Genomic DNA, 13930 nt, shown 5'->3' on the forward strand with positions numbered 1-13930 from the left:
CAAATTAAGGGAATCTATTGGGGACCCCAGGTCAACAGAGCTTGTGTCCTTATTAGAAGATTTCCTCTCTATTACTTTTCAGTTTATAGCCCAAAATTTGAGGTTTTCTTTTACTTTTAATGATAATTGAATACAGGACAAATAGAGAGGGTAAACGGGCACACATAAAGCAATAATAACTGACAGGTGTTCTCTAATCCCTCTCTTCTTTATCCAAAACTAAAAAAACATGTTTTGACTTTAGCTACATATTAAAGTGATTGTAAACCCACTAACATAAAAAAAAACTTGCAAGACAAAGGCATAATGAGCTAGTATGCATTGCATACTAGCTTATCATGAAATACTCACCTTAGATTGAAGCCCACGCAGCGGTCCCCATACACTGCTCCGGCCGGCGACATCGCTCCCGGAGTTACTTCCCGGCATCACGGGCTCCAGTACTGCGATTGTCCGGAGACGCAAAGACGTCACTTCCACATACGTGCAGTTGCTTCAGTGTGCGTGTACCGATAACGTCAGAACATTCAGATACAGGGTATATCTCCTAAACCGTGAAGGTTTAGGAGATATCCAGGGTAGCTACAGGTAAGCCTTATTATAGGCTTACCTGCAGCAAAAGGTGGTTGTAAAGGGTTTACAATCACTTTAAGCACATACGAGGGAGGTGTTTTGTAGTGTCACACAGATATTTTAAAAGAAAATAGAGGGAGGTGTCCTGTAGTGCCACACCAAATATACACATTACATTTATATTTTATGTTTGACATGAGTTCCACTCTAAAATCTGGTTGTCTAATTGTGGCCATACCCTCTTCCATTTTTTTATCCAATCAATATGTGATGATGATGGTGTCACAATATGCCAAGTCAATGTTATCAACATTAAAGCCCAATGTGCCGCCCCAACGAGGCATAGAATTTATATAGATTGTTCCTTAAAGCGGTTGTATACTGTTTTTTTTTTTACTTCTATCTACAGGTAAGCCTATAATAAGCCTTACCTGTAGGTAAAAAAATCTCCTAAACCTGTATGTTTTAGGAGATATTCCCCTCGCAATGCGCGCTGACTGCAGCGGCGCATGCACACAGGGGATTTTCGGCTGAAAGCCCGGCAGACGCCGGACTTTGCCGGAAAGAAATCTCCTGCGCGCATGCGCGGCAGTGACATTATCGTGGCTCTGGCCACTCACAGCGCCGAAGCCTCTATACCCGGAAGACACGCTGAGGGAACATGTCAGCTCCCTCGGCGTGGATGGTCGGAGATATAGGGGCCCGTTCTCAGGTAAGTATTTCATAATGAGCTAGTATGCGGTGCATACTAGCTCATTATGCCTTTTCCCTTGCAGGTCTGAAAAAAAAACAATTTCAGCGGGTTTACTCCCGCTTTAACCATTTTCTATGGATGTTTATATTTAGTTTACATGCTGCCATCTAGTGACCTTTTGTGGTAATTCACTTGTTTTCTTAAGTTTTTGTTCCCTTCTGTTATGACACACTTCTTTTGTATGTAATGCTCCACCCTTCCTGAGATTGTAATTCCTCTGTCATGGATGCAGCTAACAGGCCACATGTAGCAGGGCACATGTGTTCTGCATAGTAAGCTACAGACAATATCTTCCTTTGACCACATAAATACCACAATTTATTCATCTGTTTGTATTCTGTAATCTGCTGTAACCGGATGTTCAGAATAAAAGCACCTTTGTGGATGGAATCAGTATTTGGTGAGTTCAAAATGTCTGATGAGGATTGTCCTCAGTAATTATATCTTATACAGGCCAGGCATAGAGGTCTCACAAGGGATAAATCGCTTCACAACAATCAGAGACAGAATACCCAATATTTTTTTATTTCTTTTTAATAATCAGCGCATAGAACAGTACTTACATTTAATGAGAAGTGTGCCTTGTGCTGGTAGCTGCTGTTTTAGTTGAGATCTTCCATCATCTGCCCCCCCCCCCCCCCATATCACTTTCACACCCCTGCAGTGGTAATCTTCTGGTGCTTTCACAGTTAAACTGCCACCGGATTTTCATCCCTCTCCTCCATTCATAAAAGCTGTACTATATCTTTTTATGAATGTAAAGCACTATATGAATGTAAGAAGAGGAGATTAATGAAAGTTCTACCTCTTCCATTTATAGAGCACTTTTCATTGATGGAAGCTATATTTTTTATGAATAGAGGAGGTGGGCGGACAAGACGGGCATAGTTGGCACTCTTGATGGGTGCCTGTAAGCAGGTGCAGTTAGATAGTTTGCCACTAGGTAGCTTTGTCCCAGAATAGTGTGGTGATAGCATATTATGTTAGCAGGTGTAAGGTTCCCTTTTGGATAAAGCCTACCTGTAGTGATGTCATAGATGTGGGCAGATCCCATATAAAAGCCAGGTTGGGAGGCTTTGTGCAGTTGGGGCATGGGAGTCAAACACCCCACCAGCATGCAGATTTAGTCAGCTAACGCAAAGGTCCTGGACAAGACAGAAGGATAGGGTGAGATACAGTGGTGTGAAAAAGTGTTTGCCCCTTCCTCATTTCCTGTTCCTTCGCATGTTTGTCACACTTAAGTGTTTCGGAACATCAAACCAATTTAAACAATAGTCAAGGACAACACAAGTAAACACAAAATGCAATTTGTAAATGAAGGTGTTTATTATTAAAGGTGAAAAAAAATCCAAACCATCATGGCCATGTGTGAAAAAGTGATTGCCCCCCTTGTTAAAACATACTATAACATAATAAAATATAATATAACATACTGTGGTTGTCCACACCTGAGTTCAATTTCTCTAGCCACACCCAGGCCTGATTATTGCCACACCTGTTCACAATCAAGGCATCACTTAAATAGGAGCTGCTTGACACAGTAAGGTCCACCAGAAGATCCTTAAAAGCTACACATCATGCCGAGACCCAAAGAAATTCAGGAACAATTGAGAAAGAAAGTAATTGAGATCTATCAGTCTGGAAAGGGTTACAAAGCCATTTCCAAAGCTTTGGGAATCCAGCGAACCACAGTGAGAGCCATTATCCACAAATGGCGAAGACATGGAACAGTGGTGAACCTTCCCAGGAGTGGCCGGCCGCCCAAAATTACCCCAAGAGCGCAGCGACGACTCATCCAAGAGGTCACAAAAGACCCCACAACAACGTCCAAGGAACTGCAGGCCTCACTTGCCTCAGTTAAGGTCAGCGTTCATGCCTCCACCATCAGGAAAAGACTGGGCAAAAATGGCCTGCATGGCAGAGTTCCAAGGAGAAAACCACTGCTGAGCAAAAAGAACATCAAAGCTCGTCTCAATTTCTCCACAACACATCTTGATGATCCCCAAGACTTTTGGGACAACATTCTGTGGACCGATGAGACAAAAGTGGAACTCTTTGGAAGGTGTGTGTCCAAGTATATCTGGCGTAGAAGGAACACTGCATTTCATAAAAAGAACATTATACCAACAGTAAAATATGGTGGTGGTAGTGTGATGGTCTGGGGCTGTTTTGCTGCTTCAGGACCTGGAAGACTTGCCGTGATAAAAGGAACTATGAATTCTGCTGTCTACCAAGAGATCCTGAAGGAGAATGTCCGACCATCTGTTCGTGTACTCAAGCTGAAACGAACTTGGGTTCTGCAGCAGGACAATGATCCTAAACACACCAGCAAGTCCACCACCGAATGGCTGAAGAAAAACAAAATGAAGACTTTGGAGTGGCCTAGCCAAAGTCCTGACCTGAATCCTATTGAGATGTTGTGGTATGACCTTAAAAAGCCCGTTCATGCTCGAAAACCCTCTAATGTAACTGAATTAGGACAATTCTGCAAAGATGAGTGGGCCAAAATTCCTCCAGGACGCTGTAAAAGCCTCATTGCACGTTATCGCAAACGCTTGGTTGCAGTTGTTGCTGCTAAGGGTGGCCCAACCAGTTATTAGGTTTAGGGGGCAATCACTTTTTCACACAGAGCCATGATGGTTTGGATTTTTTTTCACCTTTAATAATAAACACCTTCATTTACAAATTGCATTTTGTGTTTACTTGTGTTGTCCTTGACTATTGTTTAAATTGGTTTGATGTTCCGAAACACTTAAGTGTGACAAACATGCAAAGGAACAGGAAATGAGGAAGGGGGCAAACACTTTTTCACACCACTGTAGTCCTACAACCAGAAGAGCCAGTTATAGTTATCCTGACTCTTTATGGTTGATGGAGGCTAAGAGTGGGTTGCAAAAGGTCTTTTAGGCCAAGTGTTCTCTGAAGTGAGCGCTATTCTCCTGGAAGTCCTGGGAGAAGTGTACATAAACTAGAGGAGCAGCTGCAGCAGTCCCGTCTCTGAAACGGCATACAGGGAGTCATGAGCTGAATGCATAGAGCCTAATGACATTGGATGGCCAATGGGCACAATATGAAGTTGGGCACTATATGACAAAGGCTAAGAACTTCCAGTGGTGGGTCCCTGTTCTATCCAAGAAGAAGCTGGCTGGGATCTTGATGATTTTGTGCTAACAATCAGCCAAGCACAAGCCCCCTTACATGTCTGTGTTGGGTGCAGCAGTTGTATTAAGGATGAAGGATTTAAACTAGGACAGCAGCCGCAATGGGAATGCTGCTGCTCCAAGTGGATCTGCTACAAAGTCATTTTAACCACCAGTATATTCTAGTGCAAGAAGCGCTCGTCCAGCCATGTGGAACAAATGCAATTAGGATCCAAAAGGCTGCAAACTTGAAAACTGCATCCACTTTATTTATTTATCCACTTTATTGATAAACTTTGAAACACCATATACAGCAACAGTAGACACTGTGAGTGCAAGGAAACACAGTAAATGCATTTTGCGCTGCTAGAGCTTATTCATGACTAGGAAAGCAGCCACCAGTCATGCTTGTGCTGATTTAAAAAAAAAAATAATAATAACAAAACTGAGGCTTTAAGAAAAGGCAGCAATCCATTTTCATGTTCTTCAAGCTCATTGGCATTGTCTCCCTTAGCCCTTGTACACATGGTCGGACATTCCGACAACAAAATCCGTTGGATTTTGTCCGACGGATTTTGTCCGACGGATTTTGTCCGAAACTGTTGCAAACACACAGTCGGAACAAAGTTGTTAGAAAATCCGATCGTACTAAATGTGACGTTATTTCGTTAGGACGGGACTACGTTCAGGCTAGTAGCCAATAGCTTTGGTCTAGGAATTTGATCTGAGCATACGTGGCACTTTGTCCGATCGGAATTCTCTACACATGATCGGACAAAGTCCGATCGGATCATGCTGTCGGAAAATTTTATAGCCCAGCTGGAAAACTTGGTCCGTCGGATACTCCGACGGAAACAGTCCGATGGAGCCCACACACTGTCGGATAATCCGACAACACGGTCCTATCGGACATTGTCCATTGGAATGTCCGACCGTGTGTACAAGGGCTTACACTTAAAGCAGAACGTCACCCACAATAAGTTCTGCTTGTCTGCCTCATTCCCCCTCCCCTCCTCTACAATTTTTTGCCCATTAACCACTTGCCGACCGCCGCACGATGATGTACGTCGACAGAATGGCACGGGCAGGCATATTGGCGTACATGTACGTCCCTGCCTTCCCGCGGGTCGGGGGCCTGATCGGGCCCCCGCCCGGTGCCCGCGGCGGTCGGTATTCATTCGGGAGCGATCCCGGACGAGGGGACGGCCATTCATTCATGGCCACCCCCTCGCGATCGCTCCCGACAAATGAATATGCTCCGTGACATCACTTCCTCTCCTGTAATGTAAACACAGGAGAGGAAGTGATGTAATCTCTCCTCCGTGTCGGTATTTTTCGTTCCGACACCGAGGAGAGAGGATCGATGAGTTGCACCAACACGACACTACACAGTAGAACATGCCAGGCACACTCACACCCCCCCAATCACCCCCCCAATTACCCCTGCCCCCCAGTCACAGTGACACCAATGTCATTTTTTTTTTTTGCATTGGTGTCATTTGTGACTGTAATAACTGTTAGGGCAGTTAGGGTTAGCCCCCTTTAGTTCTAATGTACCCCCCTAACCCCCCAATAAAGGTTTAACCCCGTGATCACCCCCCGTCGCCAGTGTCACTAAGGCTGGGTTCACATTGCAGCGGTTTATGAGAACGAATGTGATTCGCACCGCACTGCAGTGCAAATCACATCCGATCTCTGTGCGATTCGAGTTCAGCCATTCGCCGCACCCGCCACACCCGCCGCACCCGCCGCAAATTCGCACGGGACCCTTTTTTTGGTCCGCAGCAGAATCGGATCGCATGGGTGTTCACACCATGCGATCCGAGTTTGCAGATCGCACTGCGATATGCGAACTGATCTGGGGGTGTCATTAACATTTCACTGACACTCCCAGCAGTTCGCATAGGGCAGTGTGAACTGCCGCCGGGAGGCATGCGATGCGGGAACCCGCCGCGGATTCGTGGCGTTCCCGCATCACTCCAGTGTGAACCCAGCCTAATAAGCGATCGTTTTTCTGATCGCTGTATTAGTGTCACAGGTGACGCTAGTTAGGCAGGTAGGTATTTAGGTTCGCCGCAGCTTTTTATAGCGCCAGGGACCCCCATATACTACCGCATAAAGCCCCCTGATTGCCCCCTAGTTAACCCTTTCACCAGTGATCACCATATAACTGTTACAGGTGACGCTGGTTGGTTAGTTATTTTTTTAGAGTTTCAGGGCACCCGCCATTTATTACCTAATAAAGGTTTAACCCCCTGATCACCCAGCGGGTGTCATTTGTGACTGTAATAACTATTAGGGCAGTTAGGGTTAGCCCCCTTTAGTTCTAAGGTACCCCCCTAACCCCCCCAATAAAGGTTTAACCCCGTGATCACCCCCCGTCGCCAGTGTCACTAAGGCTGGGTTCACATTGCAGCGGTTTATGAGAACGGATGTGATTCGCACCGCACTGCAGTGCAAATCACATCCGATCTCTGTGCGATTCGAGTTCAGCCATACAGATAGTATGGCTGAATTCGTGTCGCACCCGCCGCAAACTCGCACGGGAACCTTTTTTTGGTCCGCAGCAGAATCGGATCGCATGGGTGTTCACACCATGCGATCCGAGTTTGCAGATCGCACTGCGATATGCGAACTGATCTGGGGGTGTCATTAACATTTCACTGACCCTCCCAGCAGTTCGCATAGGGCAGTGTGAACTGCCACCGGGAGGCATGCGATGCGGGAACCCGCCGCGCATTCGTGGTGTTCCCACATCGCTCCAGTGTGAACCCAGCCTAATAAGCGATCATTTTTCTGATCGCTGTATTAGTGTCACAGGTGACGCTAGTTAGGCAGGTAGGTATTTAGGTTCGCCGCAGCTTTTTATAGCGCCAGGGACCTCCATATACTACCGCATAAAGCCCCCTGATTGCCCCCTAGTTAACCCTTTCACCAGTGATCACCATATAACTGTTACAGGTGACGCTGGTTGGTTAGTTATTTTTTTAGAGTTTCAGGGCACCCGCCATTTATTACCTAGTCTCACTAGTGTACCCCTAAATTTAGGGGTGTCTACTTTCCAAAATGGGGTCATTTGGGGGGGGGGGGTTGTGCCATCTTGGCATTTTATGGCCTTCAAAACTGTAACGCCCTTAGAAAGCCTGAAGGCGGTGCTTGGTTTTCGGGGCCCCGTACGCGGCTAGGCTCCCAAAAAGTCCCACATATGTGGTATCCCCGTACTCAGGAGAAGCAGCAGAATTTATTTTGGGGTGTCATTTCACATATGCCCATGGCATGCGTGAGCAATATATCATTTAGTGACAACTTTGTGAAAAAAAAAAAAAAAAAAGTTTGTAATTTTCCCGCAACTTGTGGCAAAATATAAAATATTCCATGGACTCAACATGCCTCTCAGCACATAGCTTGGGGTGTCTACTTTCTAAAATGGGGTCATTTGTGGGGGTTTTGTGCCATCTTGGCATTTTATGGCCTTCAAAACTGTAATAGGTAGTGAGGAGTGAAGTCAAATATTTACGCCCTTAGAAAACCTGAAGGCGGTTCTTGGTTTTCGGGGGCCCCGTACACGGCTAGGCTCCCAAAAAATCCCACACATGTGGTATCCCCGTACTCAGGAGAAGCAGCAGAATTTATTTTGGGGTGTCATTTCACATATGCCCATAGCATGTGTGAGCAATATATCATTTAGTGACAACTTTGTGAAAAAAAAAATAAAAAAAAATTAAAGTTTGTAATTTCTCCGCAACTTGTGGCAAAATATAAAATTTTCCATGGACTCAACATGCCTCTCAGCAAATAGCTTGGGGTGTCTACTTTCTAAAATGGGGTCATTTGTGGGGGTTTTGTGCCATCTTGGCATTTTATGGCCTTCAAAACTGTAATAGGTAGTGAGAAGTGAAATCAAAAATTTACGCCCTTAGAAAGCCTGAAGGCGGTGCTTGGTTTTCGGGGCCCCGTACGCGGCTAGGCTCCCAAAAAGTCCCACATATGTGGTATCCCCGTACTCAGGAGAAGCAGCAGAATTTATTTTGGGGTGTCATTTCACATATGCCCATGGCATGCGTGAGCAATATATCATTTAGTGACAACTTTGTGTAAAAAAAAAGAAAAAAATTTTTTTTTGTCATTATTCAATCGCTTGAGGCAAAAAAATAAAATATTCAATGGGCTCAACATGCCACTTATCAATTTCCTTAGGGGGTCTACTTTCCAAAATGGGGTCATTTGGGGGGGTTTTGTACTGCCCTGCCATTTTAGCACCTCAAGAAATGAGATAGGCAGTCGTAAACTAAAAGCTGCGTAAATTCCAGAAAACGTACCTTAGTTTGTAGATGTGACAACTTTTGCGCAAACCAATAAATATACAATTATTGACTTTTTTTTTACCAAAGACATGTGGCTGAATACATTTTGGCCTAAATGTATGACTAAAATTGAGTTTATTGGATTTTTCTAATAACAAAAAGTAGAAAATATCATTTTTTTTCAAAATTTGCGGTCTTTTTACGTTTATATCGCAAAAAATAAAAATCGCAGAGGCAATCAAATACCATCAAAAGAAAGCTCTATTTGTGGGAAGAAAAGGACGCAAATTTTGTTTGGGTACAACATTGCATGACCGCGCAATTACCAGTTAAAGCAGCGCAGTGCCAAATTGTAAAAAGACCTCTGGTCATTTACCAGCAAAATGGTCCGGTCTGAAAGTGGTTAAATTTTTTTTTTTGGGGGGGGGGGGGGGGGGTACCTAGTTTGACACCATCTCTCTGCCTAGTTTCATTAATGTCCATAAATATTTACAAGAGAAAATAGCTAACAATCATGCTGTTGTGTAAAATAATAGAAGGATGTTTGGTGAGAAAGGAATTGTTCTGTTGCACTGGAAAATGGATTCATATACAAATTATAACATGTTTTTCTTGGTTGTATATTAACATTTACTTCAATTTTCTTTCAGACATGGGAAAACAAAACAGTAAGCTAGCCCCAGAGATGCTACAGGACTTAGTGCAGAGCACAGAATTCTCAGAGCAAGAGTTGAAGCACTGGTATAAAGGGTTCCTGAAGGACTGTCCATCCGGCATTCTCAACTTAGATGAATTTCAGCAGCTATATATTAAGGTACTTTTTTGGTGTTTTGCAGACCCTGCCCATTGCAACATAAGTGGTCATGTTGTTAACATTTATGAACATATTTTAACTGTATTGTTAAATATCCATTTATTAGGAATGCTTTTCAAACTAATGCATTTTTCCACCAAACAGTTTGCACATTCAGTCAAGAACTTTGAGCACTGAGTTGTGTTTTTGCTGTCAAGTGTGTCATTCTGTCAAACGTCTTGGGCTTCGCCATACATGTTGGTGTGATATTTATTTATTTATTGGCCAGCATTATGATAAAAATTTGTTAGAAAATATTAAGCCTCCTATGCAGAATAACCCTGAAGTATTTAGAAGACTTGTATTTTCAGTTTCTTTCTATTGTTTGAACGCAATAAAACTGTAATACTTTAAAAGGAAAAGTATGGCCAAAGCTCTTTTGGCCATACTTCTCCTGTTGGTCATGGGAGTGCACTTAGTTCTGCACTCCTGTGACACATTTTCAGCCAACAGAGGGCTAAAACCAACTGTTGGTTGATGTCAAAGAGCCAGTCAAGGCTCTACAGGGATCGCAACAATAGTGTCTGGATGCGCTCAGATTTCTGACCCAGCATCTGGCTCAGCCTCTCAGCATGCTGCTGAGAGCCCGAGCCAGTCACTCCCACCTCCTCCACAGCCCAGCCCTCCAGTCAGCACTAGAGGGGCAGAGCAGAGAGCTGGAGACTGACAGTCCCTGGCTTTCTGCTCATGAAGACCAAGAACCGAGCAATCAGCAGTGTTTGATCACTCAGTTCTCAGTCTTAGAGGCGGCAGGGGAAAGATGTAGCATAGGACCAATGTTGCATCCACCTAGGTGAGTATAAATGTTAGTTTTTTTTTGAAAACCTGCACATCTCTTTTAATGCCAAACTGCTTTTAATGCCACAAGTCAGAATGCAGCCTATATATTCTTACTTCCTTGCTGCATTTCTTTCACATATGTGGTTTGGCTGTGCTCATCTATGGGCGTCACCTACTATTTTGTGGGCTTTTATTTCCTTCCCTTCCATTACTTTGTGGCTTGCCTCCTAGTTCGCTTGCCTATATAAGACATGCTCAGTGTAGCCCACATTGCCTGAGCTATGTCACAGATCTCTGAGCTTCCGGTTGCTTGTTACTTGCTTGTTACTTGTGTATCCTGTGCCTGATTACCCATGTACTGACCCCAGCTGTAATGTTATACCGTTTCCCTTCATGTTTCCTAGGCCTTACTAAAGACATTGTTCACGCTGAGGTAGAAGTAAGCATGGTAAAATATAAAAGGGAACATTTGTGCTAAGTGGCCTTTTTTAGTAATAACAAAGTAAAATTGTATTAACAGTCCTAAAAGTGTACTTAATGCAAGATGCTGCACAACAGTAGACAGTAGTCATTAACTAACATGTTAATATCCTGACTGTAATGCACTAATTAAGAACTACATTCATTTGTACATGGACTAGTGTGAAAAACATGTGGGCAGTGGGACAAATGGATGTATTGCTCATAGCAGTCAGATTGTAGCAGGCATTTCTTACAATTATTATATAAAGAACCACAAAAACTTGATTGATCTCTACAGTTGATAAATATTCACTTTCTGTAAAAATTTTCTATGCTTTCTCTCTATGTCAAGTTTACTATTTAAAATCTATAAAATGTACAACTTCTTTATGTCTGGTTATTTTATTCCTACAGTTTTTCCCTTACGGTGATGCTTCCAAGTTTGCACAGCATGCCTTTCGTACTTTTGACAAGAACGGGGATGGAACCATTGATTTCCGGGAATTCATTTGTGCTTTGAGTGTCACATCACGGGGAAGCTTTGAGCAAAAGCTAAACTGGGCTTTTGAGATGTACGATTTAGATGGGGATGGAAAGATCACCAGACTGGAGATGCTGGAGATAATTGAGGTATGTTTGGGCTAGACTGTTAAGAGAGCATAGTAATTGTGAAGAGATAATTAGATACAGAAATGATTCAAATATTTTAACAATATGTTGTATAGTACTTTTCTAGCCATTAAGACATTTTTGTTCAATCATTTCTTGAGGTTTTACCAAAAGTACAGTGCCTTGCGAAAGTATTTGGCCCCCCTTGAACTTTTCAACCTTTTGCCACATTTCAGGCTTCAAACATAAAGATATAAAAATTTTTTTTTTTGTGAAGAATCACCAACAAGTGGGACACAATTGTGAAGTGGAATGAAATCTATTGGATTTTTGAAACTTTTTTAACTAATAAAAAAATGAAAAGTGGGGTGTGCAAAATTATTCGGCCCCCTTCCGTTAATACCTTGTAGAGCCACCTTTTGCTGCGATTACAGCTGCAAGTCGCTTGGGGTATGTCTCTATCAGTTTTGCACATCGAGAGACTGAAATTCTTGCCCATTCTTCCTTACAAAACAGCTCAAGCTCAGTGAGGTTGGATGGAGAGCGTTTGTGAACAGCAGTTTTCAGCTCTTTCCACAGATTCTCGATTGGATTCAGGTCTGGACTTTAACTTGGCCATTCTAACACCTGGATACATTTATTTGTGAACCATTCCTTTGTAGATTTTGCTGTATGTTTGGGATCATTGTCTTGTTGGAAGATAAATCTCCGTCCCAGTTTCAGGTCTTTTGCAGACTCCAACAGGTTTTCATCCAGAATGGTCCTGTATTTGGCTGCATCCATCTTCCCCTCAATTTTAACCATCTTCCCTGTCCCTGCTAAAGAAAAGCAGGCCCAAACCATGATGCCGCCACCACCATGTTTGACAGTGGGGATGGTGTGTTGAGGGTGATGAGCTGTGTTGCTTTTACGCCAAACATATCGTTTTGCATTGTGGGGAAAAAGTTAGATTTTGGTTTCATCTGACCAGAGGACCTTCTTCCACATGTTTGGTGTGTCTCCCAGGTGGCTTGTGGCAAACTTTAAACAAGGGGAAAGGAGGTAGATTGAAAATTGTGAAGGTAGGGGAGATGTGATAAAGAGCTCCCTATACCAATTCCAAATTCAATCATACCAAAAGCATGTTGGACTATACCGGTACTTAATTCGATACATAAAACTCAGAAAATATATAATAAAATAGTACAAATTTTAATACAAGGAAATAATTTTTTCACAAACAAAAAACAATATATTGATACAGCGAAACATATTATATTTAAAAAGCTAGTGTATCCCAGATTTCTTGTGTACAGTTACTCATAATCGAGTTCCGTTCTAGGAGTACATTTTGGAGATTCCTCGACTAGTTTCGCGGAATTTTATCCGCTTCATCTGGAGGTAGTCTAAGAATTAAAATATACATTAGAGAATTCATACCTATTCATATACTTATACAGTCATATAGATATATATTGCAAAATAAGCAAAATCAAAAGGAATATACAATTAAATTTACAAAAAAGAAGGGATTGTAGGGGAATTTGTTACGAAGAACAAAGGGGGAAAGAAAAAAAAAAAAAAAAAAAAGGAAAGCAGACGTCCGAGTCCCCTCAAATTTTCTCACCCCGGCGGCATGGGGGATATAGTGCACATGATGGAACATGGTAAAATCGGATATAGAGAAAAAAATAAAAATAAAAAAATAAATAAATAAAAAAAATTAAAACCACATATAATGTAAAAATTGTATTATATAACCATAAATTAAGAAAGTGAAGTTAATCAAGACTATATAGCTGTACCTGACAAGGAAAATGTCTCAATCAAGAAATTGGCAGTGTGTGGATCGCCATCTTGAGGGTTTATGTTATCTGTAATTGCAGGGTATTGAGACTAATATATTCCCCAACTGTGCAAGGTTGGTCAGTGGGGATAAATGCTCCTCAGTTTCAGCAGTTCAAAGGCAGGCAAAATATTCCTGCAATAAGTATAAAAATTAAGTATATTATAAATGGACACATCAAGGAGCCACATACAATATGGATAGGTAGTGAGGTAAACCCTAATAGATCCAATAAGTGATCACATACCTGGTTTGCAGATGTCCTGAGTAAAACTGAGGCGTAGCAAATTTCAATCCACCATATAGAGTGCAGACCCATAACTAGCGGTCAATCCAGATCGCTGTTATATGGGATCCCCAACAGGATGTGATGTCAGACAATCAACACCCTGTCAACACCTCCACACTGAACAGGTGGACTCCAGGAAGGCGTCACACAGGAAGTGTGCTAGGGAAGGGCGGAAGACAACAGATGTACTGATGTCTAGCCCTTAGAACCTGCAAGCCAAAAGGGGAAAGAAACAAAGGTAACTGCCCCTCCTGGCCAGGAGGTGTACATGTCCGCCAGGGGGAGAAAGAGGAAGGAAACGAACGGCTCAAAACAGAGTAAATAAAAAAAAAAACGGAAAA

The 13930-nt window shown here is 42.7% G+C and overlaps 1 protein-coding gene across 1 annotated transcript in view; it reads left to right on the top strand.

The window, feature by feature from the left end:
- Positions 1-13930, top strand: part of HPCAL4 (hippocalcin like 4) — an 89664-nt gene that overhangs the window by 63104 nt on the left and 12630 nt on the right. The window contains exons 2-3 of the mRNA XM_077482089.1: positions 9422-9585; positions 11281-11496. Of these exons, the coding sequence (XP_077338215.1) occupies positions 9424-9585; positions 11281-11496 (378 nt within the window). The 5' untranslated portion in view covers positions 9422-9423. The remainder of the gene's footprint in view (positions 1-9421; positions 9586-11280; positions 11497-13930) is intronic.

Source organism: Lithobates pipiens, unplaced genomic scaffold, assembly GCF_037356315.1.
Source record: "Lithobates pipiens isolate NorthernLeopardFrog02 unplaced genomic scaffold, aLitPip1_a1.2 Scaffold_16, whole genome shotgun sequence".
NCBI classification, from domain to species: domain Eukaryota; kingdom Metazoa; phylum Chordata; class Amphibia; order Anura; family Ranidae; genus Lithobates; species Lithobates pipiens.